Genomic DNA, 27,853 nt, shown 5'->3' with positions numbered 1-27,853 from the left:
GAATTCAGATCTCCTGTAGTGATCCGTGATAATCACACCTGTTCATGATCACAATCCAAATGAGATGGAGGGAAAAAAAGGACAGGATAGACAGGATAAAAAAGGAGCTGTGTCATCGGAAGCTGGCGAAAATGAAAACCATAATCTCAGAAACCATCGGTCTCCTTCTTTGGAAGCTTCCAAACTGAAGGCTAAAGTTTCTCATCATATACTTCGATTTGTTTTATCATTAGAAAATAAGTAATGTAATGTAATGTAAGGAACCTGTAAAGTTACTGAAGAGGAAACACTGGAGTCTGGATTCAGGTTTATTTATTAAAATATGACAAAAAATAAGTACATGCAGTGTTTAGACTTTACAGTATGGTTAATGTTGGGAGAACATTTTGAAGAGGCAGTGAAGGACAAAGAGATTTACAAATATATAATGTAAAGATGCTTATGTCACTGTACACAAGTTCCTAAAATGTTTTACAGTTTTATATTTTTATCTTAAACAATGTAGACCCTGATTCAGGGAGTACATATACAGAGTATTTATTCAACAAGGGTCTCGAAAGTAATGATTTTGCATGACACACAAGTACACAAAACATAAAAAAACGAATAAAATATTGTTGTCTTCCAAAGAAAATCCGCTAATACAATAGAATCAAATGTTTACATACAAATCTTAAAGTTTGAGATTACAAAATATAACTTGAAAACTAGATCAATATTTAAAAACTAGAATTCTTCATCCAGATATTAATAACAGTCGCACTTAATAAGAAAACTGAATCTGTCTAAATATTTACTGACATATTTTCCCAACCTGATGAGCTCTTTTATTATGATATATTGGTGCTGTTGTAAACATAGTTGCAAGTGTGAGAAAACTGACAGAAATGAGAACAAACACGAAGTTTTATAATAATTTACAAAAGCAAACAGTAGTCACAATATATGCTTTATTTTAATAATATGAATCTATATATTTTCCTATGTTTTTAATAATATAAAATGTATATATTTTCCTTATAAAAAAAAAATTCAGTTAATGAATAGAGGGCTATTTTGTTTCAGTTGAATATATATTTGCCAGAAAGCAAAAACCTGAAAAGTGTTCTATAATGTCAGGAGGCGATGTGAAAAATTGTGCTCAATTATCTGTTTGTACGAGCGGATTCTCAAAGACACGCGAAAACCACCCATTATAATAAGGTCATCAATTCTGGATGAGCACACTTTGTAATCATTGAGAGAATAAGAAACACTTACGGCAAGGTTACTGCCCGTGAGATAACAAGAACACAGATGTTTTTCAAAAAGTCTGTCTCTTGGGCAAACGGCTAATTAAAGTGAAATACGGGTTAAGAAAGATTCTGCTGTACTATAAAACCAATACAACAGAAGAAAAGTCATTCTCTCCCCTGATGCTATTATTCCACACTCTGCTGGGAGGCATTCGTTTAGGTAATTAACTTCGCTGACATGTTGTGAATTCTCGCCTCTCGGGCTGAATGCTGGATGTGCAGATAGACTGATTGAAAAACTCCCATTTAGGTTTCAATCTTTAAATTATCCACGTCCGACCATATTTCTACGGTAATATTGCTGATAATCACTCTAATTTTACACTCGGCTGGAGATAACAGTCACGGCTTGTTCTCAGCAACAAACACTAACTGCCGTCCTCATTCTTTCTGTCATGCAAAATAAAATACCTGCTGTAGTCCACTTAAAGATGGAAAAAAACACACCAAAAAAAATTATGAATGTCTGCAAGGTTAAATGAAACATAAAAGACTACATCGCAGTGGAACACAGTATGAAAATGTCACTGTGCTGCCGCTAGAAATCTATCATGTGTGCATTTAATGTATAATTCCCATGTTGTAGTAACCCCTCAGGTTGTTTAGGCTCATGTACAAGATTTGTTACAACATGGTAATCTTGTTATTTTGCTGTTTTATTGCAGAATAGTGTTTTGTCAGCCTCTGTTGCTGATCCTAAATGTCTGATGAGTTGTCAGCTGGGGCTGAAACTCATAATTTCATTATCGATTCTCTAGCTATTATCTAAATATCAACAAAAATATTTTTAAAAAAACTATAGTTAAGAAACAGTGAAAAAATGTCTTTTACAATATATTAAATAGCTTGTTCTAGTTGACATGAGTCACGATTTAATAAGCGAATGTGGATTTCAGGGTGGCAAATTTCTCTGTTTTAACTTAAACAGATGTAAGAGCTGTAAACTCATCTAGCTATGCCACTGAGGAGAAAAGTCCAGACTGTCCAGACTGGGCATGAGCATGTGATTGGAAATAATGGAACCACTTTACATTCCATGAGACTTTTGACTGACAGGACTGACAGGGGACACAACATGACATGTTAATGACATTGCATTAACTGGTTTTTAAGGAAAATTTTAGGCCACGTGGGACCAGCTGTGAAACATTATAATCACTTTTTCAGTTGAACTTATTATTTATACACCCAACAGTTACAGGGCGAGGTTAGCGTTCATTTGGAGTAATGTTTCTGTCCACCTTATGAATTCAGTATTCATTAGCCATGGGTTTTGTTTTGTGTTTTGTTTTTATTTCTGGGGAGAAATATCTGGCTTTTTAGCTGCTATGTCTGTTTGCTGTCTGGTGCAGAGCAGGGAGCGTGAGCAGGGACGGTGGGTTTTTAGAGCGTTCTCACTGAAAACAGCTGCCTGCTGTGGCTGAAAACGACACTATGAGAGCAGTGAGACTGAACCAAAACAGTCCATTTTCAGGCTGGACTGACAAACAAAGCTGAAGTTCACTGTGAAGCTCCAGAAACTAAGAAGAGCTGTAGATTCAGCTGGCAATTCTCTGTAGGCTCCTCACTGGATAACGTTCCCTTCTACATTTGCTTCACATTGACACTGTCATTATAAAAATATTAATGATCGCTGCTTCAAGATTTTCAGCCACTCAGTGTTTTTGAATTCTGTTGCTACTTATCAGAACTGTAGCTTTACAGTTAGTGATGGAGTAAAACATTCAGATTGTCTTCAAACATAGGAAGGATTCACAGGAAACAAAGCAGCATGAAATCCACTTACTGTTACTGCTGCTGCTTCACATTAAATGCTCCGGCAGGTAAATCACAGGCTTTTATTGTGAAACAGTCACAGGAAACACAGTGTAGTTGTGACCCAGCTTAACCCTGACAGCGATAATTTATCCAAATTGTTTTTACAGAACAAGATGATGGTAATTTTTGGTTTTTATCTTGTGAGTTTCAAATACAGCAGTGAGTAACAAAACGAGAAGGACCAGCCGCAGGTTACCAGCCTGCACATGTGTAGAAAACAACTCACGCAGCGTGAAATCAGTTCGTAGCTGCTCGTGGCACAATGGAAACAGGCCAATTATGGACTGATTTCTTTGCTAAAACAGCAAACAGTTTTTGTGTGTTTGGGATTAATTAACACAAAAAAGATTGCAACCCATACACAGCGTCAGACAGCATTATGCAACCTCTATATATAAAGCTGATCTCAAGCTGTCATTGTGTCACTTCTTGTAGAGAACGCTTTGAAAAGGAATCGCAGGGTGAAAAAAAAAAAAAAAGGCTGCCTGAATCCCAGTGAATACACAGCTGACAAATTCATGCCATGTACGCATAGTGAAAGACAAAACAACAACAACAAAAAACATTACCTGTCGATGTGAACTACTCTTTTGTCGCTTGAATGCTACGAGTGTTGGCCTTTAAAATAAGCTGTTGTGAAGTGCCTCTGCTCCGGCTGCACTTGTACATACTCATTACTGCTTTGGCTGTTTGCTCTCAGCATTGTGAAAACTCTGCTCCACAGCCAGAGACAAGAAATACGTGTTTGTCCCACCCCGTAATCTGTGGTGTCAAAGTGATATAAAAGTCTAAATAAATGGAATCGCACAGTATTAAAAAAGATGACTGTGACATTACCTCCGATCATTTCCTCAGGATAGGGGCTTGTCTGGTGCTGTGGTACTAATGCCATTAGTATAATTGGAAGCTGGTTCAGATGTAAGACAAGTATTTTATCAGTCAATGAAGTCAGCTGCCCACTCGGTGTCAAAAGAGCAGAATGGAGCTGTATATCTGCACACCATCACAGATTGTTTCTCTGGTTTGTACTGTGTAAAAGGAGCAGAGCGAGGAGAGAGTATCTGTTGCTGCCTTGAAAAGCTGGCAGACAAACAATAACCCTATGAATGTATGAGAAAAATAAAATGAGGCTAATTTATTTTTAATAAATCCAATTTTCCTACGACTTAGTCAAAGGACGTGTTGATTCAGGTTTGATTTTTTTTTTTTTTTTAGCGCAGCCATTGTACATAAATACCATTGTGTAATCCAGCCAGAGGACGCCGCAATAGTATGAGCTCATTATGTGCATTTTATATTTGAAAGTCCCTGGAGACTTATTTTCTCAATCAGCTTCCTGCAGTGAGTAACAGAAACATGCTATTGTCTTTCATAGGTAAATCAGTCTCAGTCATTTCGCTTAAGGGATTTCTGTTTTTCTTGTTTCTCAGTGCTCGTCTCACATTTCAGTCAGAATCTGATGACAGTTGTTGGGCTGTTAGATCAAAAAACACTGTTTGATTAGTGTTACCATTACTAAGAGTTTAACTCTAAATAGCTAAGTTACTAATACAAACATGGGGGTGATTTTTTTTTCGTTAAAATCTAATTTGTACCTCAACCTTTCTGGTCTTTAACAGTTTGGGGAAGGATTCAAGAGCGTAATCAGAGGCTTGTTTGCATTTTTTCTCCATTTTAATCAGGACTTTTTATTATATGAAGTTTTTTGTCTGGAGTTGCACAACTTGACTTCACCGTGCACCCATTCCTTGCAGCAGAGAGTCAACTTTTGAGAGCGTTGGGAGACACAGTAGAATTTGAATTACAATCAGTTTAAACTCGTCGGCTACACTTAAAATAAATCAGGGTATTTTTAAAGTGAAAAGTGATTAAAATGAAAATAATAGGGCTTAAAGTTGCTATATATAGAATCTAACAACCCCCCTGCTGGTAGTTTATAAAGACACTGGCAGACAGAAGTATTCACTGGGAATACTTTCTCATCTCAATATTTAGAATAATGTTTAAATACAGAGAATCCAGTCTGGGAAAGTTTTCTGTTGACATTCATTCACATAAAAACTCCAGTTCCTTACTGCTCACGGCGAGTTTAGATCTCTAACATGGTAACTTGAGAACCATATGGTTAGAGTTTCCAATTCGTATGTGACATTTCCTTAATATCATATTCATAAGACCTTGATTACTTTCAAGCTTTGAGAGTCACTTCCTGGCATTTGCGAATAATTCATTCACCGCTTAATGGGCATAATAAAAGTGCACTCGCTTTAAAGCTAATCCCCCTAACACAATAACTGAAAAAGGTAGCAGTATAACAATCAGCTTTATGAGTCCTCGCTGTTGTCCACGTCTTTTTTTTTTTTTTTGAACAGGTTTCCTTTGTGATATCTTATTCCATTGTGCTGTTGTATTCTGTGGTGCTGTTTATCAGTATTTCTATATCGTCGGAGTTGTGTTATTCACATTCTGCAAGAACATTTCACAGTTGAATCCTCAAAAGCATTCGACATACAATATACCGTAGCTCCCCAAAGGATTGTGTTATTCAGGTTTTGACCCCTAACTGTCAAAAGCCAGCAGAATTATTTCTTTAAAAGTATTATATCCAGTAAAGAAAAAAATATTTTCACATACTTTTCTGTGTTTGATGTACTGGAAGCACAATATTTAGATCCAATTTCAAAAACATAGGCAAAAAAAGTAGTGCTGACTACAAATCCCCTGAGCAGCACATGGGGTTTGATCATTTATGGACTCGAGGTACAATATATGTACACTAGAAAATGAAAATGTTCTACAGAAGTGAAGCATTGATTTGCAGTAAATGTAGCCTCTATGAGTGAATTTCAATTATAGGATGGATACCCCACAATGCTCTGGTACACTGTGGAGTTCTCAGTTAATTATTTGGTTGACTAATGTGAGGGCCTTGAGCTAGAGCAGCAAGCCAAACCCATTTTTCCTTTTTCCTCCATTGTTCATGAAGAAAAGAAAGCATGAAGCATAAGCATGTTTGTCTCCGTAGGTTTAGGGCAGTGGTGGCAGATTTGTGCCTGAAAAGTTGTTGGGTTGCTGGAAGGTTGGTTAAGTATCAACAGCAGTGCAGGGGCTGCCGTTGAGGGAAGCTCTTTTGGCATTCGGTTATATCATAGGGGTCATAACTGAAACTGCTGACCCCTATTTTTATATCTATAAAAAAGTATACTGGGGCAAAGGAGGTTACTCACTGACAGAGCTGTGTGGTCAGTGGGGTTTTTTTTGTTATTCCTGGAGTAAACATGTGGACTTACTGCCAAATATCTATTACTCAAAATGCCTGGATTTTCCTGGCTCAGGACATCAGGAACTGTGCTTTAATTTCAGGGTGTAGCCCATTGTTTATCATTAAAGGCTATCTTTCTGCTTAAACCAGACTTACTGCCAACATGACTCGAGCTGAGGACGCACCTGTGGACGTACAGTATTATCTGTATTCTGGTAACAAGGCTTATCCGAGTGTGGATCATATTATGATGTTTGCCTAGAACATGAGGAGCCTGAGACTTATGCGTGGCAGCAGCCGTATAGTTATCTATATGACAGCCCCCAGTGGAGTGTCCCCCTTCAGACTCTGCCTGCAGATCCCTCCCTGTATCAGGTGATGAGAGTCCCCCCCCCCAGCATCCTTTAGCTCGCCTGCTGTATGGCTAAAAACGGCCCAGAGTGAATGAACACAGACAAAAGCGTGGCTTCCTCCATTCTGGATTCTCTGATTCCTTCCATTCCCGCAAAGGTCAGCCCTGTCAAGATGGTTTGCAAATGGTCAACAGCACAAATTTGCTTGTCACTAAGATTTAATGCTGCACGTCTTTTGGGATGGATGGTAGAAATAGTTAAGTTTTCCAATTTTTCTAAAGAGCGTTTACATACTGCTGCATGAGGGTTGAAAATACCATGCACTGATGGTATTTAGCTGATGTGAAGCGTTATCTTTGTTCTTTAGGTACTAGCTGGGTGAGTATGAAGCAGATGTTGCTGGGAGAAAAGAGCAGTCACCATTCAGTGAATTGGCCTTTAGTAAATTGATGTCAAATTAAAGAAAATAAAAACTAATTTCCCTTCATATCCATAAAAACTAAACAGGGACCAGCCCAAAAAAGTGAACCTGACTCTGACTTAATTACTGAACATAATCTGAGGTCTTGCTTCGCCGAACAAGGAGACGGCCTGGAGAGGAAACTTGGGCTTTTATCCAGCTTCGGTAGATGTTTGGATTCCAAAAATTCACAGTATTTTAAGGACAAAAAGAAAAAAAAAGCAGATAATGATCTTTGTTGGGAAATGCCACTTTGAGGAACAGTGTTACACTAAATCAAAATAGTAACTGTGCCGCAGACTAACCTTTTATATTCTATTTATCTCCCTTATTAATTGACATTTCATAAAAAGCTCTTTTGTTAAACTCAAAGATGATTAATGACGTCTAAAACGTTAATCATCCACAGCCTAAACCAGTCACTTGATGATGACTGAGATGGTTGTGTCCCTTGTGTGGCCACTGAGTCGTCCCCTGGATGATGAATGGAATATCATACTACACCAGGGAAGGTGGAGAATCTATCAGCACAGAGGAAGCCTTTGATATCCGCAGTTTGGCAGATTGTCTCTGAAGAAAATGTAGAAAAAGCGTCATGGTGATAGGTCACAAAGCGAAGCAAACTTTTAAAGCTCTGCATAAAGGGTGTTTTTGTGTCTCCGTTATTTTTACCGAGACCCGTATGCGTTGGAAACCGTGATTTTTCAAGTGAAGTTTAATAAAGAGACCAAAGTGCCAAAAAAAAGAGCCATTTGGTACTTTTTTCCTTTTTTTTGGTTTGAAAAAGAAAAATCAATCGATCAGACAAAAGCTCAGTTTCTACCACATGCACTTTTTATCGCCTTGTGAATTTTGTCAATAAGTGAGGGGACACACCAATGAGATGAGCCGAAGGCTGGCGCTGTCAGAACAGCACAGTGTCTGGTTCTGGCTCAGCAGAGCAGCTGCTTTGATGCCCTGGGAGCAAAGACAGCTGAGTGCAATTTTTCAGTGCCTTAGTGGAGCACTGCATGCTGGGAAGGCTACAGCACGGGGGAGGCTTCAGCAGATTCAATGAAGGAAGCAGGCCTGTGGGTAAAAAGAAACTTGTGAAATTATCTATGAGTTTTTCTGATATTTTACCGCAGATGTTATTTCATTAAATGTCTATACCCCGCTGCTTTCGTCCCCTCCATCCTGAACTCCCGCAGATATTAACCACTCACAGGTTAAGGGTTGGATATTAAATATCAGATTCTGCGTGCAAATGCAGGTTAGCTTGAAAGTTAATTCAGAGGAGCCAAAGAGTAAAACTACGTCTGACCTTACTCTTAATTTGTTCCTGAAAATACTGTAACAAATGTCACTGAGATCAAATTTAAAAATTGCTAAGTCTTCTGTTAATGGCCTGTTAAATGTTGCTCTCTACCACGCACACTACGCTACCACTGAATGTTAGTCTACAGGTTTTATATGAAAAATAACATTTCCAGCAGTACAAGAACCATTTCAGGAAATAAGAAACATTAATGTGCATTTTTGTGCAGAGAGATCAAGGACTAAACCATACCAGCTTGTGACTGCTTCAGGGGCTGTTCATTCTGATGTCTCAGGAAGTATGGAAGGCAGAGTTTTTAAGGGCTTAACGTCACTCACTGGTCCAACACTTGTGTACGGCTTCTTTGATTTCGTTATTCATTTTCACCAAGTGCCCAAAATGACATGTTTAAGTTCAGTTGTTGCTGTATTGTTCTAATACTATTGTTCTCAAAGTCTGCGTAGGGAGGAGGCTGAGGGGGATAGACAGGTCAACGAAAGGTCAGACTTGAACAAGGAAAGCTGCTGTTTGTTTATAATTTCAAGCCGTTTCTGTTTCAACCACGACCATAATCGCTCCATTGCCTTAGAAAAGTAGTTATTATTCTAACTATGATCATGAAGGTCACCCAACCTTAAGAAAATTTTTTTAATCCAAACCATGATGTTTCCCTGAACTGCAGAGTTGTCACATCACAAGACAGATTTATTTTTCTATTTGTGCCTTGTGACGGTTTTGAAAGGCGCAGACAAATGATGTCGTCCTGCTTAAAAAGCAGTTAAAAACAACATATTTTTTTCATTTTATTTGGAAGTCTTGTTGTAATATTAGGATGAGAGGTGACCGTTTCTGGTAATGTTTATTAACGTTAAAAATATCAACAAGTCTGCAGGAAATAAAAGTTTTTTTTCCCCCAGGGCTTTCAAAAGCAGACATAGTCTCCTTTTCCACCTCTGCATGTCTCCTTTGCACCCATTCTTAACATGAGACATCAGCTATCATGGAGTCACGTCGCAGTAATCCTGCCATCAAATTTAAATCGTTATTGACAAATTCTAATCAGGCACTTTTAGTTCCTACTTTATTTCTTGCGGCCCCGTAATTCCTGGAACTATTTGGTGAGAAAGGAGCTAATATTACCACTCTCCCTGTAATTGATGCCAGCTGATGGCTTACACAAGGTCCTACAGGTGAATGATGCTCAAGAGTGAAAGTCATTATTGATTGGCTACTTGCAAACCAGTTGATGTAGCTAATTTAGGTCCCCTTCTCTCTGCACAAATAATGGGCACATCTGCTGACAGTAAAAGCCAATTAGAAGTTTCTCTTTTTTACAGTCATATATCTCAACTTCTTTTTTTAAATTAAAAAAAATACTGATTACAACATCCCTTCATCAGTTGATGCCATGTCCCTGTCCTGTCAGGATTTGTCTACTGAACTGAAGGAACCATTTGGATAAACAGTGAACAAGTCTCTAACTACACAACTTCACACATTTTGTTTTGACTCTGCATCACATTACCTCAATTAAGGATTCTAACCAGACAAATTTGTCTAGTTTTCTTCACCAGTGTTTGTACCAAAATGTGAACTGCGCATTATTTATAAGAAAAGAAAACTCCTCACCATCACGGTCTCTAGGCTGTGAGTAGACATCTGCAGCATCCCACTCATAATTCTCATCAACAGAAGCCTTTCTCCTGGAGAGGTCACAAAACATCACTTAATACCAAATATAAACACAGTTTGGGTGTTTAATGCGCACACACATAAACATACACAAACACATCAAGCAAATGGCAAAGCACCACCAATACACTATACATCAAGTCCAGTCAAGACGCACACTTTGCTTTTTTTTTTTTTAAGTAAAACTGAGCAGATAGTGTGGGGAATGTTTGCTAATATTTCTTTTCACATCCTACCGAGGCATTTTAAGTTATGTAATCTGTGTCCATTTACACCACAAAGATGACATGTGTAACTACAGCAGAGAGAGAGGAAAAAAATCTCCGTAACTCTTAGAGTTATGCAACACTTTATGCGCATTTTGTATGCACAATTTATGAATGTTTTCTGAGCTATTTCAGTTGAATTAATTGCTTTTCATATTATTCTGACATTGCTCACACTGCTTTTTTTTTTATCATTTTATGATATTCAAGCAAAACTGAACACCCATGCATTCCAGTATTGCTTATGCAAATATGCAAATAGAAATTAATTTTGTTTTTGTTTTTTTAAGAATAAGTCTGTTGTGACATTTGTTTGTTTTGAAAATCTGCCAATGTATTAGGCTCACCTTGAAAGCCTTATATCGACCACACAGGGTCCTCTTGCACTACAAATGCAAGCCCCACATTTTCTTCTGTAAGACATAATTCCCCTCATTCATTATGTTCTTAATACCTCTGGCTTGGTTCCATTTTGTGGCTGTGCTTGTCCTCTGTACTCCCCTGGCTGTCCTCTATAGTCTCAGGTGAGGTGGTGAGGGTTGGAGAAAGGTGACACAAAGACAGGCGTCCATTGGTGGGCTCCATGCTGCCTCGGCCGCTGCTGGCGTAACTGCTGTAGCTGCTCCCGGACTCTGGCACTCCCTCATAGCCTCCTGCCTCCACTTCCAGTAGTACCTCCTGATCATTGTTGGTGTGGGTTAAGCATCTCGAAATTTCCTTCATGGCATCCAAGTAACCTTCTGCTTCTTTCATGGCTTCCTGGTGGTAGGTGATTGGCCATTTGGCAGCATTTGGAAAGATGGATGCCTCTCCTCTTGGCTCGTAGTGGAAAGGCAGATCAGGATTTGGTATGGCCCTCTCTGGACTGCCCCTTGCGGCTAAATGGTCCACAGCAGGAGGTGAACAGGTGGCAGCTTGGGTAGCAGAGGGAGAATTTGCTGGAGATTTGGAGATTTTCCTGGTAGGAAAACTCTGGGGTTCCCTGAACACAGTGTCTGAAGCTGCAGAAGAGCAGTTCTCTTGGCTGAGTGAGTCTATCCACGCATCAGGGGTCAGGAAATTGTTCTCTTTCCGTCTCCTCAAGTCTAGACTCTGACTTCGCTGCTTAGAGTCCCAGAATTTAGAGCCTTTGGTCATAGCTCTCCAGAGATCTGGTTCTGGAGGCTGTGGATAAGCCAGGACCCTGATAATATGGTCAACAGAAGCAGGACTATGGCAGTTAAAGCTTGTGCTCCTCCTCATGTCTTCATACCGGCCTCTCTGAGTCAGTGACCGCCCGTGTTGCACGTGAGAGGCGATTCTGTGGTGCAGCATCGGCTTTGTAGGCCGCATTACGCATACTTCCAACTCTGGCTCATCCACACTCATCTCAACACACACGCCCTCATCAGTTGGCCTGGGGAATGATGCCTCCTCTTTTGAAGAGTCTGGCAGTGTATCGAGAGCCGAATTAGAGTTTTCAGTATATTTATCGCTATGGAAAGACAACATTGAAAGGCTGCCATGACTAAGACTGTTCTGTCTCCGTGCCTCAGAGCATGAATCATTCGTTTGCATTTCTAAGACTGTGGATTGTGGTGAATTATCATAGCCCTGTGGTGCTGCCTCTACCTTTTCATGTCTCTGGTGCTTTGAGGAGAGATTCGGGACAGTTAATCTGTCTATGGAAAAACTGCCTGCCTCCTCAGATTGGAGGAGGGGGGTCTGTTTGGCGACAGATGGAGCGAGATGGTGGTTGCCGGAATTAAAGCAAGAGGGACTCGTAGGTGAAGACACACTGAAACAGGTCCTGGCTGGGGTCAGAATGGGAGGAGAGGTTTCCCAGTAGACAGAGGAAGAAGAGAAAGGGCTTGGAGATAGGCCAAAGCTCTTCTTGCTGCCCTGGAGGTATCTGTGTGGTAAGGTACTACTTTTATATTCCCAGACAAACTCATTATCATCAGCTTCTCTTCTCTCCAAGTCTGGCTGCTCCCTCATAGAGCCTCTTTCTAGTGTGTACTTCTGGAGCTCCCTCTCCAGCTCCTCCCGCTCCTGAGCCAGTTTCAGGCAGCGACTCAGGTTCCCTGTCTCCCGCTCATGCTCCATTTGGAGCACCAGGCTGCTGGCGGTCGTAGACGGCTGACCTAGGCTGGATCGGATATGTGGTAGCACTGGAAATGAGGGAGTTAGTACTCGGTCTTGATGAGGAATTGTGGCCAAACTACTGTTTGAGCACAGGCTGCTAATGTCAGGAAAGCCATCATAGCTTGCCTTCTGATTCAAGATAGAAGGATTTTGACAGGGCAGGTGCTGGGCCATGCCGCAGATTTGGTTTGTGGAGTTGGCTTCCACTGGTTTGCAAGGTGGGAGATCAACAGAGAGCACAAAAGGCGGCTCTTTCCTGTCTTCTCCACCAGAGTGCAGTGACACAGACTTTCTGACTCTGGTAGGTTGGTCATACCTTACACTTTTCCTGCTGTGAACACTCAATGTGTCATTGTCATATGGTGGAAGTATGAAGCGGCCATCTGGACCTCTAGAGATCAACTCAATTGGAGGAGAAATGGGAGAAGAAGTTGTCCTAGTAAGGCCCCTGCTGTAGTTGGATGGGAGATGCTTCCGCCGATGATGATTCTCAGTGCTAAAGGAGGAACAGTCTGTCTGTGAGGAGGAGGAGGAGGAGGTGGTGGTAGTGGTAGAGGAAGTGGTGGGATAGAAGGTGCTGGCTGGAAGCAGGCTTTTCTTCAACACACTGTCTGGACTGCCGGTGCCTGAAGTCTTTCTGTGTGTGTGTGAGAGAGAGAGAGAGAAGGGGGGGGGGGGGGGGGGGGTGAAAGAAGAAAATTGTAAGAAAAACCGGAGGTGTAAGAGGAAGAGAAATAGAGACCGAGAAAATAAGATTGAGAGAGAGAGAAAGAGGGGGCGGGAGAGATATAGACAGAGAGAGACCAAAACAGCAGCAGCAGCAGCAGCAACAGCAGCAATACATGACAAGGAAGACGAGGAAGAAAAAGAAGATATGAAATAGGAAACAGCTGAGGTGCTGGCATTTTCACCATGTTTTAGTTTGTATGGGAAGCAGAGGGAAAGGTCAATGGGAGGTATTATAATGAAATGATAAAGGGGTACTTACACTGATGGGGAGCATTTATAGATGGCTGGAGGGGGCTCTGAAAGGAAGGGAGAGGGGCAAGATGGTATCTGACTCATTAGGATACAGCCACACTGACCAAGAAGTAAAAACATAATCAACCCCAATAAGAGCCCATTAAAGGGCCCAAGGCACCCAGGCTTGTCCAAAAAGTTAATTACACTTACATTTATCAGCCACTAATGAGAAATTACCCTAATTAGCAAGTAATGTAAATGACATCAATAACTTTTACAAGTGAATGGACGAGCAGGGGACAAGAGGAGCGCCAGATCTATGCAGTGGGGTATGATTTATATAATGGATTGAAAGTGCCTTCAATATTTTATTGAATAAATGATGATATTCATGATGCAGTTCATCAAAGTGAGTGTCTACTGAGTCTCTGGAGTGAGAGGAGTTTTACCATCCTTCTTCTTTCTGCGGCTCTGGTCCCTCTTGTGGCTGATGACACAGGCGGACCCAAGCAGCAAGACAAGTGCCAAGCACATGAAACCGACCCCGCCCAGCACGCCAGCCAGTAATGGCTCTGGGACGAACTCCAGGAGTCGGGATGTGCCGGGGTAGATCTCCATCCCTGTGACATCATTTCAACAGTGATAAATATGAGTTAAAAAAAAAATAATAATAATAAATGAAGGGTGAGCTAAGAGTGTAGAGTCAGCTATAACCATAAATAAAGTACAAATAATCAAATAATTTAAGAAAAGAAAAACTAAACAGTAGCTCTCAATAGTGATAGAGAAAAAACACAAGACAACAAAGTTAAGCTAAAAAGAGAGACAGATATAACTCTTCCCTTTTTCCCCTACATTTCTGTTATTATTTTATGTTTAGCCATTGATTAATTTTTCATAAATTAAGAACTATATTAAAATTATATATTTCTTTCCTTCTTAGCATGCATTTTGCATGTATTTAAATATGTTTTATAAAAAGTATCGGTTTATAAATTATTATAAATTTTATATAGTTGTTTCATTTTAAATTAATCAAACAATTAGATCATATCGTCTGTGTGTTACTATTACAATAAATATAATTAATTTACATCACAAACAGAGAAACTCATAAATGACTGCTACAAGGTTTGGTATTACCAGTTTCACGTGGATCTAATCTCCAATCTACGTCCCTGTAACAGTCATTATCATCAAATCATAAACTTCTTGTTTCTGCATAATTTGCTCCGTAAGACATCCAGCTGACATTATCAGCAGAGCCATGTTAAACAATATACAACTTATGGCTCAGATTGTTGTGGAAGTCCTTGGGTAACACTAGTGGGAGTTGTAGATCCCTGTGTTTGATGACTCCGTACCATATCTGATTCACATTCATGTCACATTCACACAAGAATCAGAAAAACTCTTTTGAGAAGTTATTAGTGCAGCTATTTCTATAATTCAGGCTTCTAATGGACAGCGTTCCCTGGGGCCCTGCTCTAATTTTGGTTTAACGCTGAGAACAGAAGGGACGGGGGAAGAAATGTAGAAAGAGAGAAAAGAGTTAGAATAGCAGACTGAGAGAGGAGGACGGGTGGAAACGTGAAGGGTGGGGCGAGAATACGAAGGGGGCAAGGTTGCTCTCGAACACCTACCCACGGTTGAGACATTGACTGATGGACTGGGCTCGCTCAGCAACTCCCCGCGACGAGATAGCAGCCGCAGCTCGTACACACAGTCCTGAGACCAGCATCCACACACACGCACACAGAAACACAAACACACAGACACACACAGTGGGGAGGACAGAGGATGAAACCACACTTTGTCAACACGGGCCTGTGCCTGCAATGCTAATGAAGTTCATTTGAATTTGAGTAGGCCTATATAGGGGAGAAAAAGGAGGATGAAAGGGGCAGAATAAACAAAAGGCAGCACACACAGATTGAAAGGCGACAGAAAAGTGATGGCTGCCACATAGTGTGCCTAAGTGAGGGTCTACATGAAGGTATAGCCTAGATAAAAATCTCCAAGGCATTCAACAGGCAACGTGGACTGATTAGTCTCAGAGGGAGCAGTTCGACTGGCGTGTTACCTTGTGTAGACCTGGAACGACTAATTCACTACTGTTGGCACTGATGTCGTCGACCAAATTAAACCACTCCCCTTGCTCAGTGCGGGATTGGAGAACAAAGCTTGTGATGGGAGGGTGCTGAGCTTCAGGAAGGGACCATTGCAGAACAACACCTGCTGAGCCCTGATTAGCTGACAGCAATGCAGGAGGCTTTAGTTTACTTCTCCTCAGTGGAGGATCTGATGCAGAGGGAATAAGAGAGACCTTCAGTGGATCAGCCAGATACGTTCTGGCGGAAAAATTAAATTACAGTGGAGGAAATTGCAACTGTCACAGATATTCAACCTTGAGAGTGTGAAGGAATAAAGAGAGGGGGTATGTTAGAGTCCAAGAAAAAAACATACAATACACAAAAGATCAACTATCCAGTTATAAAATCCAAGGCAAACATGTCGTGTTAATTTTACTATATGTCAGCTGTAGTAGTAATGTATGAAAATATACTGACACATCCTTACTGCCACACTCAAATAGCAGCACCATACACCCTTTTAATTAATTACTTTTAGGACTATAACCTTTTTTGACGATGATTACAGGTTTAATTGAGAGATTCACACTACTGAAATTGACAGGATGATTCCTAACACAAACCTTTGAGGGGGGGGAAATCTAACAGTTAATTTTTTATTTATTTTTTCTTTACTTTATATCCAGACACATCCTTACTGCCACACTCAAATAGCAGCACCATACACCCTTTTAATTAATTACTTTTAGGACTATAACCTTTTTTGACGATGATTACAGGTTTAATTGAGAGATTCACACTACTGAAATTGACAGGATGATTCCTAACACAAACCTTTGAGGGGGGGGAAATCTAACAGTTAATTTTTTATTTATTTTTTCTTTACTTTATATCCAGCAAGGGGTTGCATCTTCAAAGGTATCTTCATGATCTCTCAAATGTTTCACAGATGTCTATTCTCTGTTCACTACGATAAAATATTTCCAGGGGCAAAAGCAACATTTAACTCACATCATTTCCACAGACTGTGCCATCCACTACCCTGGTCTGCCATGGACTAAGGCTGGGGACAAAATATATCTAAATACACTGTACATCCAGGTAAGAAGGCAGCAGTACACAGAGTGGAAATATTGGACTGAAAGGTTTATGACTGTTGACATCTACAAGATCACAAAAATACCTCTGAGGATACAACTCACTGCTGGATAACAGGTCAGACAAGACTAAGAGTCTACAGCCACGCTGGTAGCTCTGTACTTAAGACACAGAGGTGGTTTGAGGTAAATGCTTACATGCTGACACTACAAAGCACGGTTGAGGCTGATGGCAGAGTCATTAGTTTGCAAGTATTTGGTCATAAACCAAAGGACTTTGATGGCGTCGCTTGATGTATAATGAGGGGAGCTCATTAAGAAGTTCCATGTCACTTCTTAATGAGAGGGACACATGTGCCTATACCAAATTTCTTAGTGCATCTGGTAGCTGTTGAGAGACTTCATGTTGGACCAAAGTGGTGGACCTAACGACTGTCACACCAACATTGCCATCCCTCCAGCCACATCTCTAGTGCTAGGTTTGTGTTAGGAACTAAGAACACAAGTACTGAAGTAAGGTTCTTCCTTCTCAAAAAAACAATCTTTGGCTAAGTACAGACACTGGCCTGTAGCTCACACAACAGCCAAATTTCATTTTGGCCTTCGGGCAAGTTACTCATGGAATAAACTTTAATTAGCCACAGCTGATATTATCTACTTCTGGCAACATTTATCATTGAGCTGATGAAAGAGATGCTCAGCATCAGCTAAAAAATGAAAAGCCAGCTAGCTGAATGTTTTCTACATTGTTCATAGCTAATAAAAAAAAAGAGTCAGAGTATTTTACAAATCTGCAACTGGCTGTCGGAAACAGATTTAGAGGGAACCGGGGGGATGGTACTGACCCAAGGTCCGTGTGGTGGCAATCTCGCTGAAGGGTCCCGTGCCCATTTTATTGTGAGACAGGATGCTGAACTGGTAGTCGGTGGCCGGAGACAGACCTGTCACTTGCAGCCTGGTGCCAGAGGACGGGGGCACAGGCACAGAGAACCAGTCCTGCTTCCCATCATTATCACTCGCTGAAATCTTCTTCACCCTGCAGACCGAGAGGAGAGAGAAAAAAAAAAGTGAGAACAAAAGAGAGGCAGGGAATTCTGGGATTCCGGTTTTATGAAACATGACAGAAAAGTAGGTTTCATTAATCATTCATACTCATCATCAGCTCCAGATTTTTTGGCAGAGACAGCGCTGATGTATCCCTGCTACTGCACAGAGAGCTTGCAACTTCAATTATGGTGATATTCATGTTCCTACTGGAGCTGAGGTTCTACACATCTATTTTATACAGAGTATTAGGTTACACAAAATATCCAATAAATAATGCCTTGGTTTTTAAAGATGACTGCTTTGGCTCAACAGAAACGATATGTTCTCTTATAAGAAAATAAAAAAAGAACAGAATATTACTCACATTAGCATGATGCGGTTAATTGTGAGGGCCTTCTCTTTTACATACCTGAGTATAATTTGAATTAAGCACAGATACTTTGTGTTGCAAAGAGTAGGTCATATTTATGAAGCAAAATACAGGAGCAAATTTAGGTCACCTTCTAAGAAGGAAAAAAGATCTGCGGGTGCTTTTCTATTCTGCACCGTAGCCCTTGATTTTTCAAGTATATGTGAATGTTTGCCCATGGAGCTTTCACAATTCTGTTGTTAAAATTTCTTTTGTAGAAAGTTGCAATGTTCTAACCAGATCTGTCTGCTATCATTATTTATTAGCCTTCACGGGGGAAAAAAATGAAGACTGCAGTTGAAATGTCAATGGAAAAACATTCACTTTACATCCTGTTAGTCAGGAAAAAAGTGTTGATGTTTTGTTTTCTTATGACAAGACAGTGTATTCACTTCATAATCTTTGGTCATAACATGTCAGGCTGTCAGAGCGAGGAGTTGCTGAGACTTTAGAGGGATGTTTATACTGATTGGCTGATCTATATTTATATTTTTGATGTAATTTATATTTATTTCTATGCTGCTCCTTGCTGCAGCGTTGACCCAGTTCCCTCTCAGGGATTAAGATAGCTCATCTTATATTCATCTGATGTAGCGCTCCCAGGTGACAATGTAATTAAGATGAGCATTAGGAGAAGTTTTCTGTATACCATCACTTGCATTCTCTGACATAAAAAAACATGATAGTCTAAATATAGTTTTCTATTCGATTAGTGAATCCTACTTTTTAAAAAACTTCACTTAACAAAAATAATGCTAGTGCTTTTAAGACATCATGCCCACGCATTATACCTGGGACACAAGGAGTTTGTTTTTTACTGCGTCTCATGTTTTGAAAGGGCAATACATTTTTAACATTATGGTTCTGGTTCATTTTTATCCAAATGACTGCAGTTGTTCATCCCTTTTATCCTGTCCGTCACTCCCTTTTAATTCATCACAGGCATATCTAAAACACTGTGTTTTAAGAGCACGGTCTAGACCTGCTCTATAAGTGCCCAGAGATAACTTCTGATATGATTTGGCGCTACATAAATAAAACTGACTTGACTTGTTTTCTAAGCCAATATAAAAGCCCTGATTCACAAGAAACAAATGTATTACGTTGTGTTTTGTCAGTAACCTCCCATTGCAGCTAGCATGGCCACTGTATTATAAAGTTATGCTCTGCAGCAGAGTTTTTTATTGTAGCTGCCAAGAAGTGATAACAGATAAATGAATTCCTCATCCTAGAGATCAATAGAGTAATACCAGCGTTGTCGATGGCTGCCATGGTTACAGCCTGAGAAGAAAGTGGGAGGCTTTACACCCACCAAACTGAAAATGTCTGTGCTGATCCTCCATCAAAGCCTGCCTCCCAGGATATGTTGGCCTGCTTCACCCCTGGAGAGACGGACAGAGAGGTAGCCGCATGGGGACTGGTTCCTGTAATGGATGGAGCAGAGAGGAGTTGATGGAAATCAGCCAGCACTTCAACTACCTGATACTGCTAAAGTTTAGAGGCCATCTCTAGATGTTCCACATTTATCCATTGGAGGTGGAGTGGAGGCACAGGTATCTGTCCTGTGCTATAATAGGGGTTTACAGAAAACAATATGAAAATATAGATGCAAGCAGCAATATGGGGTCCAAGCAGATTTGTGAGCCCATATAATTTTTGAATATCGGGCATACTGGTCAAAAGTTACATGCAAAAACGCAATTTTGCTAATTACATAACCCCCTAATGGCCGAATGACACCAAATTTGTATTGCGCACTTCAGAGGAAGTCTTAAAGCGCCAAGACTGGTTTTTGGTCTTTGAACATCAAAGCGTTGCAGAGATGTGAGCAAAATTCAAAGTTTGAATTGGCAAGAGATTGGTGGAAATACAAGCTGACTTCCTGTTTGGTGGCTTTTCCGTCGATTTCCATTGGCTGTCAAGGAAAGTTGGCAAGTTCTATCAATGGAATAACACACAGTATCTGCACACATCAATTCATCAATCAGTTATAAATCCAAACACATCAAGTGATATGAGCCAACACAAGAATTTTGTTAATTGCAGCGCCCCCATAGTGGCCGAATGACACCAAATTTTCCTGTCCCCTCGGGACGTGGTCATGAAGCATGCGACCAAAGTTGGTTTCGTTGCACCAAAGTGTTCCCGAAATAGGACCTCAAATCGAATATGGTGGCAAAGCCACCAATTTCGACTGGCTGTAATGGGGGAACAAAGTTGAAATTTAAATATCCAGCAAGTAAGTTTTGTGCGGAACGGTCTAAAGATAGTCTGTGCTGATTTTCGTGAGAATCAGACAAAATTTGTGACTGCTGAAAATTTCGTTTCGCTTTCAACAAAATCCAATATGGCGGAGAAATCCAATACGGCAGAAAAATGTCATAGGATGCGTTGAACTCGGTATGATCTAGGGGTGTGGCATATGACGATATTAGATCGTGAAGGGTTAGAAAGTGTTGACGATCTGCCAGAGGAGAGAGATCGTATTATTGTCTATAGGCCAGATTCTATGAATTGCAGCTCTATGCTTGCGCACAGACGCACGAGAAGTTTTTTTTTCCTAGGGCAACTAACAGCCCGCTTCACGTGAACATGACCAACCAATCATGGCGAAGTACGAGCAATGCTGATTTTATTTTATTTATGTATTTATTTATTTTTACTAGCCTTGCTGTTTTAGTCAAGGTGTAGCGGGTAGCCATGGCCGACAACGAAAGTGAAAGTAATTTTGTTTGATGGATAGTGTGTTATTTATCACCTTAAATCACCTTAGGGTTACAGTTGATTAGAGTTTGTGGATGGAGGCTGAGAATGTTTTAGTGATTAAAAGCAATTTTACAGTGGTTGTGGCTTGTTGATGTACACAGGTGTTATTAAAACACATTTAAACAGTTCTAGCTTTGGTGTAGTTGAGATATGATGCAGAACAGAGATTTGTTGCAGTCTTATTTACCTGTTTTTCTTAACTTATATTTTTATATGTACTGTGTTTTTATTGCTGGAGCACAACAGAGCTCTGGTGCATTTTCTACATTTCTACTGTGTGTTTGCTCTTTACATGTCCAAATCCTTTGCTTTCTCTACTTTCTCAACAATTAAGAACTATTTCAAATCATATGCAGTCATGTACATCACCACTTACCCACAGACGTAAAGCAAAAATACATAACACATAGATTATATGTCATGAATCCATGCTTTGATTCTATAGCAGTAATACCTACCTATATGTCATATACATTATTCAAAGTAAGGTTTTCTTTCCTACATTACAACAGCATTTCCACAAATGCCATATCTCATTCTAACTAGATATGTTGATAACACAATATTTAAGAAATGCTATTGAAATTTAGGTTTTGCTTTACCTTTACATCACTCCAAAAAGCAAAAGGCACTGGTTATGGTACACCTAGTACACTAGGGTGGGGTTCAATTCCCTGCAGTGCCCTGCTAATAGTTTGATGATGTAAGATCCACATAAAATCCTAAATCTACACAGCTTGCCATGACAACTCCTTGTTAATACATCTATGTAGAAGGTATGTGTTTCCATTATATAGCTCACATGGCACACTGACATTTATGGCTCCAAGTAAAAGGAGCTCAACTGCACCAATGTCTCCACTATCTTCTCTTCTTTCCAACAGCCCTAATCTCATCTGCTCTCCAGATATAAAGAGACATACACATGTACAAAAGACATGTCTTCTCCCACAGTAGGTACTGTATGTGTGTAGCATAATATGAGCATGTCACTGTGTTCTCTTTTGTATGCTGATCAGTTTCTCCCTCTTCATCTGGTCTGCTTTTCAGTAGTTGGTGCGATTTGTGTATCACGATATCAGTTCATTAATCTGTTCTGAATCACATGATCAACACGACTGTAAAGTTTGATCCACATTGGATGAAGTATGTGGGAGATACAGGCATAAATACATCCATTTCCTGTGTGTTGGCGAAGGGTAAATTTCGTAGCGCGGCCACGGCCAAACCTCAAAATATGCCAAAAAACGTCATAGTATAGTATGGCGTTTTTTTCGGCCAAAAAAAGTCAAATTTTTTTTCGGCCTCAAAATGTCATAAAAAACGTCATAGTATAGTAAGGCATCAAAATCGGCCAAAGACAGTCAAAAATTTTTTCGACCTCAAAATGTCATAAAAAACGTCATAGTATAGTATGGCGTTTTTTTCGGCCAAAAAAAGTCAACATTTTTTTCGACCTCAAAATGTCATAAAAAACGTCATAGTATAGTATGGCGTTTTTTTTCGGCCAAAAAAAGTCAAAAAATTTTTCGGCCTCAAAATGTCATAAAAAACGTCATAGTATAGTAAGGCATCAAAATCGGCCAAAGACAGTCAAAATTTTTTTCACCTCAAAATGTCATAAAAAACGTCATAGTATAGTATGGCCTTTTTTTCGGCCAAAAAAAGTCAACATTTTTTTCGACCTCAAAATGTCATAAAAAACGTCATAGTATAGTATGGCGTTTTTTTCGGCCAAAAAAAGTCTACATTTTTTTTCACCTCAAAATGTCATAAAAAACGTCATAGTATAGTATGGCGTTTTTTTCGGCCAAAAAAAGTCAAAATTTTTTTCGGCCTCAAAATGTCATAAAAAACGTCACAGTATAGTAAGGCATCAAAATCGGCCAAAGACAGTCAAAATTTTTTTCGACCTCAAAATGTCATAAAAAACGTCATAGTATAGTATGGCGTTTTTTTCGGCCAAAAAAAGTCAACATTTTTTTTCACCTCAAAATGTCATAAAAAACGTCATAGTATAGTATGGCGTTTTTTTCGGCCAAAAAAAGTCAAAATTTTTTTCGACCTCAAAGTGTCATAAAAAACGTCATAGTATAGTAAGACATCAAAATCAGCCAAAGACAGTCAAAATTTTTTTCGACCTCAAAATGTCATAAAAAACGTCATAGTATAGTATGGCGTTTTTTTCGGCCAAAAAAAGTCAACATTTTTTTGGACCTCAAAAGTGTCATAAAAAAACGTCATAGTATAGTATGGCGTTTTTTTCAGCCAAAAAAAGTCAACATTTTTTTTCACCTCAAAATGTCATAAAAAACGTCATAGTATAGTATGGCGTTTTTTTCGGCCAAAAAAAGTCACAATTTTTTTCGGCCTCAAAATGTCATAAAAAACGTCATAGTATAGTATGGCGTTTTTTTCGGCCAAAGAAAGTCTAAATTTTTTTCGACCTCAAAATGTCATAAAAAACGTCATAGTATAGTATGGCGTTTTTTTCGGCCAAAAAAAGTCAAAATTTTTTTCGGACTCAAAATGTCATAAAAAACGTCATAGTATAGTAAGGCATCAAAATCGGCCAAAGACAGTCAAAATTTTTTTCGACCTCAAAATGTCATAAAAAACGTCATAGTATAGTATGGCGTTTTTTTCGGCCAAAAAAAGTCAAAATTTTTTTCGGCCTCAAAATGTCATAAAAAACATCATAGTATAGTAAGGCATCAAAATCGGCCAAAGACAGTCAAAATTTTTTTCGACCTCAAAATGTCATAAAAAACGTCATAGTATAGTATGGCGTTTTTTTCGGCCAAAAAAAGTCTAAATTTTTTTGGGCCTCAAAATGTCATAAAAAACGTCATAGTATAGTAAGGCATCAAAATCGGCCAAAGACAGTCAAAATTTTTTTCGACCTCAAAATGTCATAAAAAACGTCATAGTATAGTATGGCGTTTTTTTCGGCCAAAAAAAGCCACAATTTTTTTCGACCTCAAAATGTCATAAAAAACGTCATAGTATAGTATGGCGTTTTTTTCGGCCAAAAAAAGTCAAAATTTTTTTCGACCTCAAAATGTCATAAAAAACGTCATAGTATAGTATGGCGTTTTTTTCGGCCAAAAAAAGTCTAAATTTTTTTCGGACTCAAAATGTCATAAAAAACATCATAGTATAGTATGGCGTTTTTTTCGGCCAAAGACAGTCAAAATTTTTTTCGACCTCAAAATGTCATAAAAAACGTCATAGTATAGTATGGCGTTTTTTTCGGCCAAAAAAAGTCAAAAATTTTTTCGGCCTCAAAATGTCATAAAAAACGTCACAGTATAGTAAGGCATCAAAATCGGCCAAAGACAGTCAAAATTTTTTTCGACCTCAAAATGTCATAAAAAACGTCATAGTATAGTATGGCGTTTTTTTCGGCCAAAAAAAGTCAAAATTTTTTTCGGCCTCAAAATGTCACAAAAAACGTCATAGTATAGTATGGCGTTTTTTTCGGCCAAAAAAAGTCAAAATTTTTTTCGGACTCAAAATGTCATAAAAAACGTCATAGTATAGTATGGCGTTTTTTTTTTTCGGCCAAAAAAAGTCAAAATTTTTTTCGGCCTCAAAATGTCACAAAAAACGTCATAGTATAGTATGGCGTTTTTTTCGGCCAAAAAAAGTCTACATTTTTTTCGACCTCAAAATGTCATAAAAAACGTTATAGTATAGTAAGGCATCAAAATCGGCCAAAGACAGTCAAAATTTTTTTCGGCCTCAAAATGTCATAAAAAACGTCACAGTATAGTAAGGCATCAAAATCGGCCAAAGACAATCAAAATTTTTTTCGACCTCAAAATGTCATAAAAAACGTCATAGTATAGTAAGGCGTCAAAATCGGCCAAAGACAGTCAAAATTTTTTTCGACCTCAAAATGTCATAAAAAACGTCATAGTATAGTATGGCGTTTTTTTCGGCCAAAAAAAGTCTAAATTTTTTTCGACCTCAAAATGTCATAAAAAACGTCATAGTATAGTATGGCGTTTTTTTCGGCCAAAAAAAGTCTACATTTTTTTCGACCTCAAAATGTCATAAAAAACGTCATAGTATAGTATGGCGTTTTTTTCGGCCAAAGACAGTCAAAATTTTTTTCGACCTCAAAATGTCATAAAAAACGTCATAGTACAGTAAGGCATCAAAATCGGCCAAAGACAGTCAAAATTTTTTTCGACCTCAAAATGTCATAAAAAACGTCATAGTATAGTATGGCGTTTTTTTCGGCCAAAAAAAGTCTAAATTTTTTTCGACCTCAAAATGTCATAAAAAACGTCATAGTATAGTATGGCGTTTTTTTCGGCCAAAGACAGTCAAAATTTTTTTCGACCTCAAAATGTCATAAAAAACGTCATAGTACAGTAAGGCATCAAAATCGGCCAAAGACAGTCAAAATTTTTTTCGACCTCAAAATGTCATAAAAAACGTCATAGTATAGTATGGCGTTTTTTTCGGCCAAAAAAAGTCTACATTTTTTTCGACCTCAAAATGTCATAAAAAACGTTATAGTATAGTAAGGCATCAAAATCGGCCAAAGACAGTCAAAATTTTTTTCGACCTCAAAATGTCATAAAAAACGTCATAGTATAGTATGGCGTTTTTTTCGGCCAAAAAAAGTCTACATTTTTTTCGGCCTCAAAATGTCACAAAAAACGTCATAGTATAGTATGGCGTTTTTTTTCGGCCAAAAAAAGTCAAAATTTTTTTCGGACTCAAAATGTCATAAAAAACGTCATAGTATAGTATGGCGTTTTTTTTTCGGCCAAAAAAAGTCAAAAGTTTTTTCGGCCTCAAAATGTCATAAAAAACGTCATAGTATAGTATGGCGTTTTTTTCGGCCAAAGACAGTCAAAATTTTTTTCAACCTCAAAGTGTCATAAAAAACGTCATAGTATAGTATGGCGTTTTTTTTCGGCCAAAAAAAGTCAAAATTTTTTTCGGCCTCAAAATGTCATAAAAAACGTCATAGTATAGTAAGGCCTCAAAATCGGCCAAAGACAATCAAAATTTTTTTCGACCTCAAAATGTCATAAAAAACGTCATAGTATAGTATGGCGTTTTTTTTCGGCCAAAAAAAGTCAAAATTTTTTTCGACCTCAAAATGTCATAAAAAACGTCATAGTATAGTAAGGTGTCAAAATCGGCCAAAGACAGTCTAAATTTTTTTCGACCTCAAAATGTCATAAAAAACGTCATAGTATAGTATGGCGTTTTTTTCGGCCAAAAAAAGTCTAAATTTTTTTCGACCTCAAAATGTCATAAAAAACGTCATAGTATAGTATGGCGTTTTTTTCGGCCAAAAAAAGTCTAAATTTTTTTCGACCTCAAAATGTCATAAAAAACGTCATAGTATAGTATGGCGTTTTTTTCGGCCAAAAAAAGTCAAAATTTTTTTCGGCCTCAAAATGTTATAAAAAACGTCATAGTATAGTAAGGCCTCAAAATCGGCCAAAAAAAGTCAAAATTTTTTTCGACCTCAAAATGTCATAAAAAACGTCATAGTATAGTATGGCGTTTTTTTCGGCCAAAGACAGTCAAAATTTTTTTCGGCCTCAAAATGTCATAAAAAACGTCATAGTATAGTATGGCGTTTTTTTCGGCCAAAAAAAGTCAAAATTTTTTTCGGCCTCAAAATGTCATAAAAAACGTCACAGTATAGTAAGGCATCAAAATCGGCCAAAGACAGTCAAAATTTTTTTCGACCTCAAAATGTCATAAAAAACGTCATAGTATAGTATGGCGTTTTTTTCGGCCAAAAAAAGTCAAAATTTTTTTCGGCCTCAAAATGTCACAAAAAACGTCATAGTATAGTATGGCGTTTTTTTCGGCCAAAAAAAGTCAAAATTTTTTTCGGACTCAAAATGTCATAAAAAACGTCATAGTATAGTATGGCGTTTTTTTTTTTTCGGCCAAAAAAAGTCAAAATTTTTTTCGGCCTCAAAATGTCATAAAAAACGTCATAGTATAGTAGGGCGTTTTTTTCGGCCAAAGACAGTCAAAATTTTTTTCGACCTCAAAGTGTCATAAAAAACGTCATAGTATAGTATGGCGTTTTTTTCGGCCAAAAAAAGTCTACATTTTTTTCGGCCTCAAAGTGTCATAAAAAACGTCATAGTATAGTAAGGCATCAAAATCGGCCAAAGACAATCAAAATTTTTTTCGACCTCAAAATGTCATAAAAAACGTCATAGTATAGTATGGCGTTTTTTTCGGCCAAAAAAAGTCTAAATTTTTTTCGGACTCAAAATGTCATAAAAAACGTCATAGTATAGTATGGCGTTTTTTTCGGCCAAAAAAAGTCAAAATTTTTTTCGGACTCAAAATGTCATAAAAAACATCATAGTATAGTATGGCGTTTTTTTTCGGCCAAAGACAGTCAAAATTTTTTTCGACCTCAAAATGTCATAAAAAACGTCATAGTATAGTATGGCGTTTTTTTCGGCCAAAAAAAGTCAAAATTTTTTTCGGCCTCAAAATGTCATAAAAAACGTCACAGTATAGTAAGGCATCAAAATCGGCCAAAGACAGTCAAATTTTTTTTCGACCTCAAAATGTCATAAAAAACGTCATAGTATAGTATGGCGTTTTTTTCGGCCAAAAAAAGTCACAATTTTTTTCGGACTCAAAATGTCATAAAAAACGTCATAGTATAGTATGGCGTTTTTTTTCGGCAAAAAAAAGTCAAAATTTTTTTCGACCTCAAAATGTCATAAAAAACGTCATAGTATAGTATGGCGTTTTTTTCGGCCAAAAAAAGTCTACATTTTTTTCGACCTCAAAATGTCATAAAAAACGTCATAGTATAGTATGGCGTTTTTTTCGGCCAAAGACAGTCAAAATTTTTTTCGACCTCAAAATGTCATAAAAAACGTCATAGTATAGTATGGCGT

The 27,853-nt window shown here is 38.5% G+C and overlaps 1 protein-coding gene across 4 annotated transcripts in view; it reads right to left on the bottom strand.

The window, feature by feature from the left end:
- Window positions 1-302: 302 nt before the first annotated feature.
- Window positions 303-27,853, bottom strand: part of igsf9a (immunoglobulin superfamily, member 9a) — a 116,613-nt gene continuing 89,062 nt past the window's right edge. For 2 of the 4 annotated variants that reach the window (XM_041059514.1, XM_041059513.1), the window contains exons 13-21: window positions 19,489-19,600; window positions 17,566-17,756; window positions 15,614-15,831; window positions 15,174-15,258; window positions 13,980-14,150; window positions 13,556-13,592; window positions 10,898-13,204; window positions 10,115-10,188; window positions 6,792-8,256 (exon numbers count right to left, since the gene is read on the bottom strand). In XM_041059514.1, coding sequence (XP_040915448.1) covers window positions 8,093-8,256; window positions 10,115-10,188; window positions 10,898-13,204; window positions 13,556-13,592; window positions 13,980-14,150; window positions 15,174-15,258; window positions 15,614-15,831; window positions 17,566-17,756; window positions 19,489-19,600 — 3,359 coding nt within the window. In that variant the 3' untranslated portion in view covers window positions 6,792-8,092. Of the gene's footprint in view, window positions 4,142-6,791; window positions 8,257-10,114; window positions 10,189-10,897; window positions 13,205-13,555; window positions 13,593-13,979; window positions 14,151-15,173; window positions 15,259-15,613; window positions 15,832-17,565; window positions 17,757-19,488; window positions 19,601-27,853 lie in introns of those variants that run through there. The other 2 variants (XM_041059515.1, XM_041059516.1) reach the window with 2 other exon arrangements.

Source organism: Toxotes jaculatrix, chromosome 16 (assembly GCF_017976425.1).
Source record: "Toxotes jaculatrix isolate fToxJac2 chromosome 16, fToxJac2.pri, whole genome shotgun sequence".
NCBI lineage: Eukaryota > Metazoa > Chordata > Actinopteri > Toxotidae > Toxotes > Toxotes jaculatrix.
The sequence above is the reverse complement of the archived record's forward strand: the minus strand, read 5'-3'. Positions and strand labels throughout refer to the sequence as shown.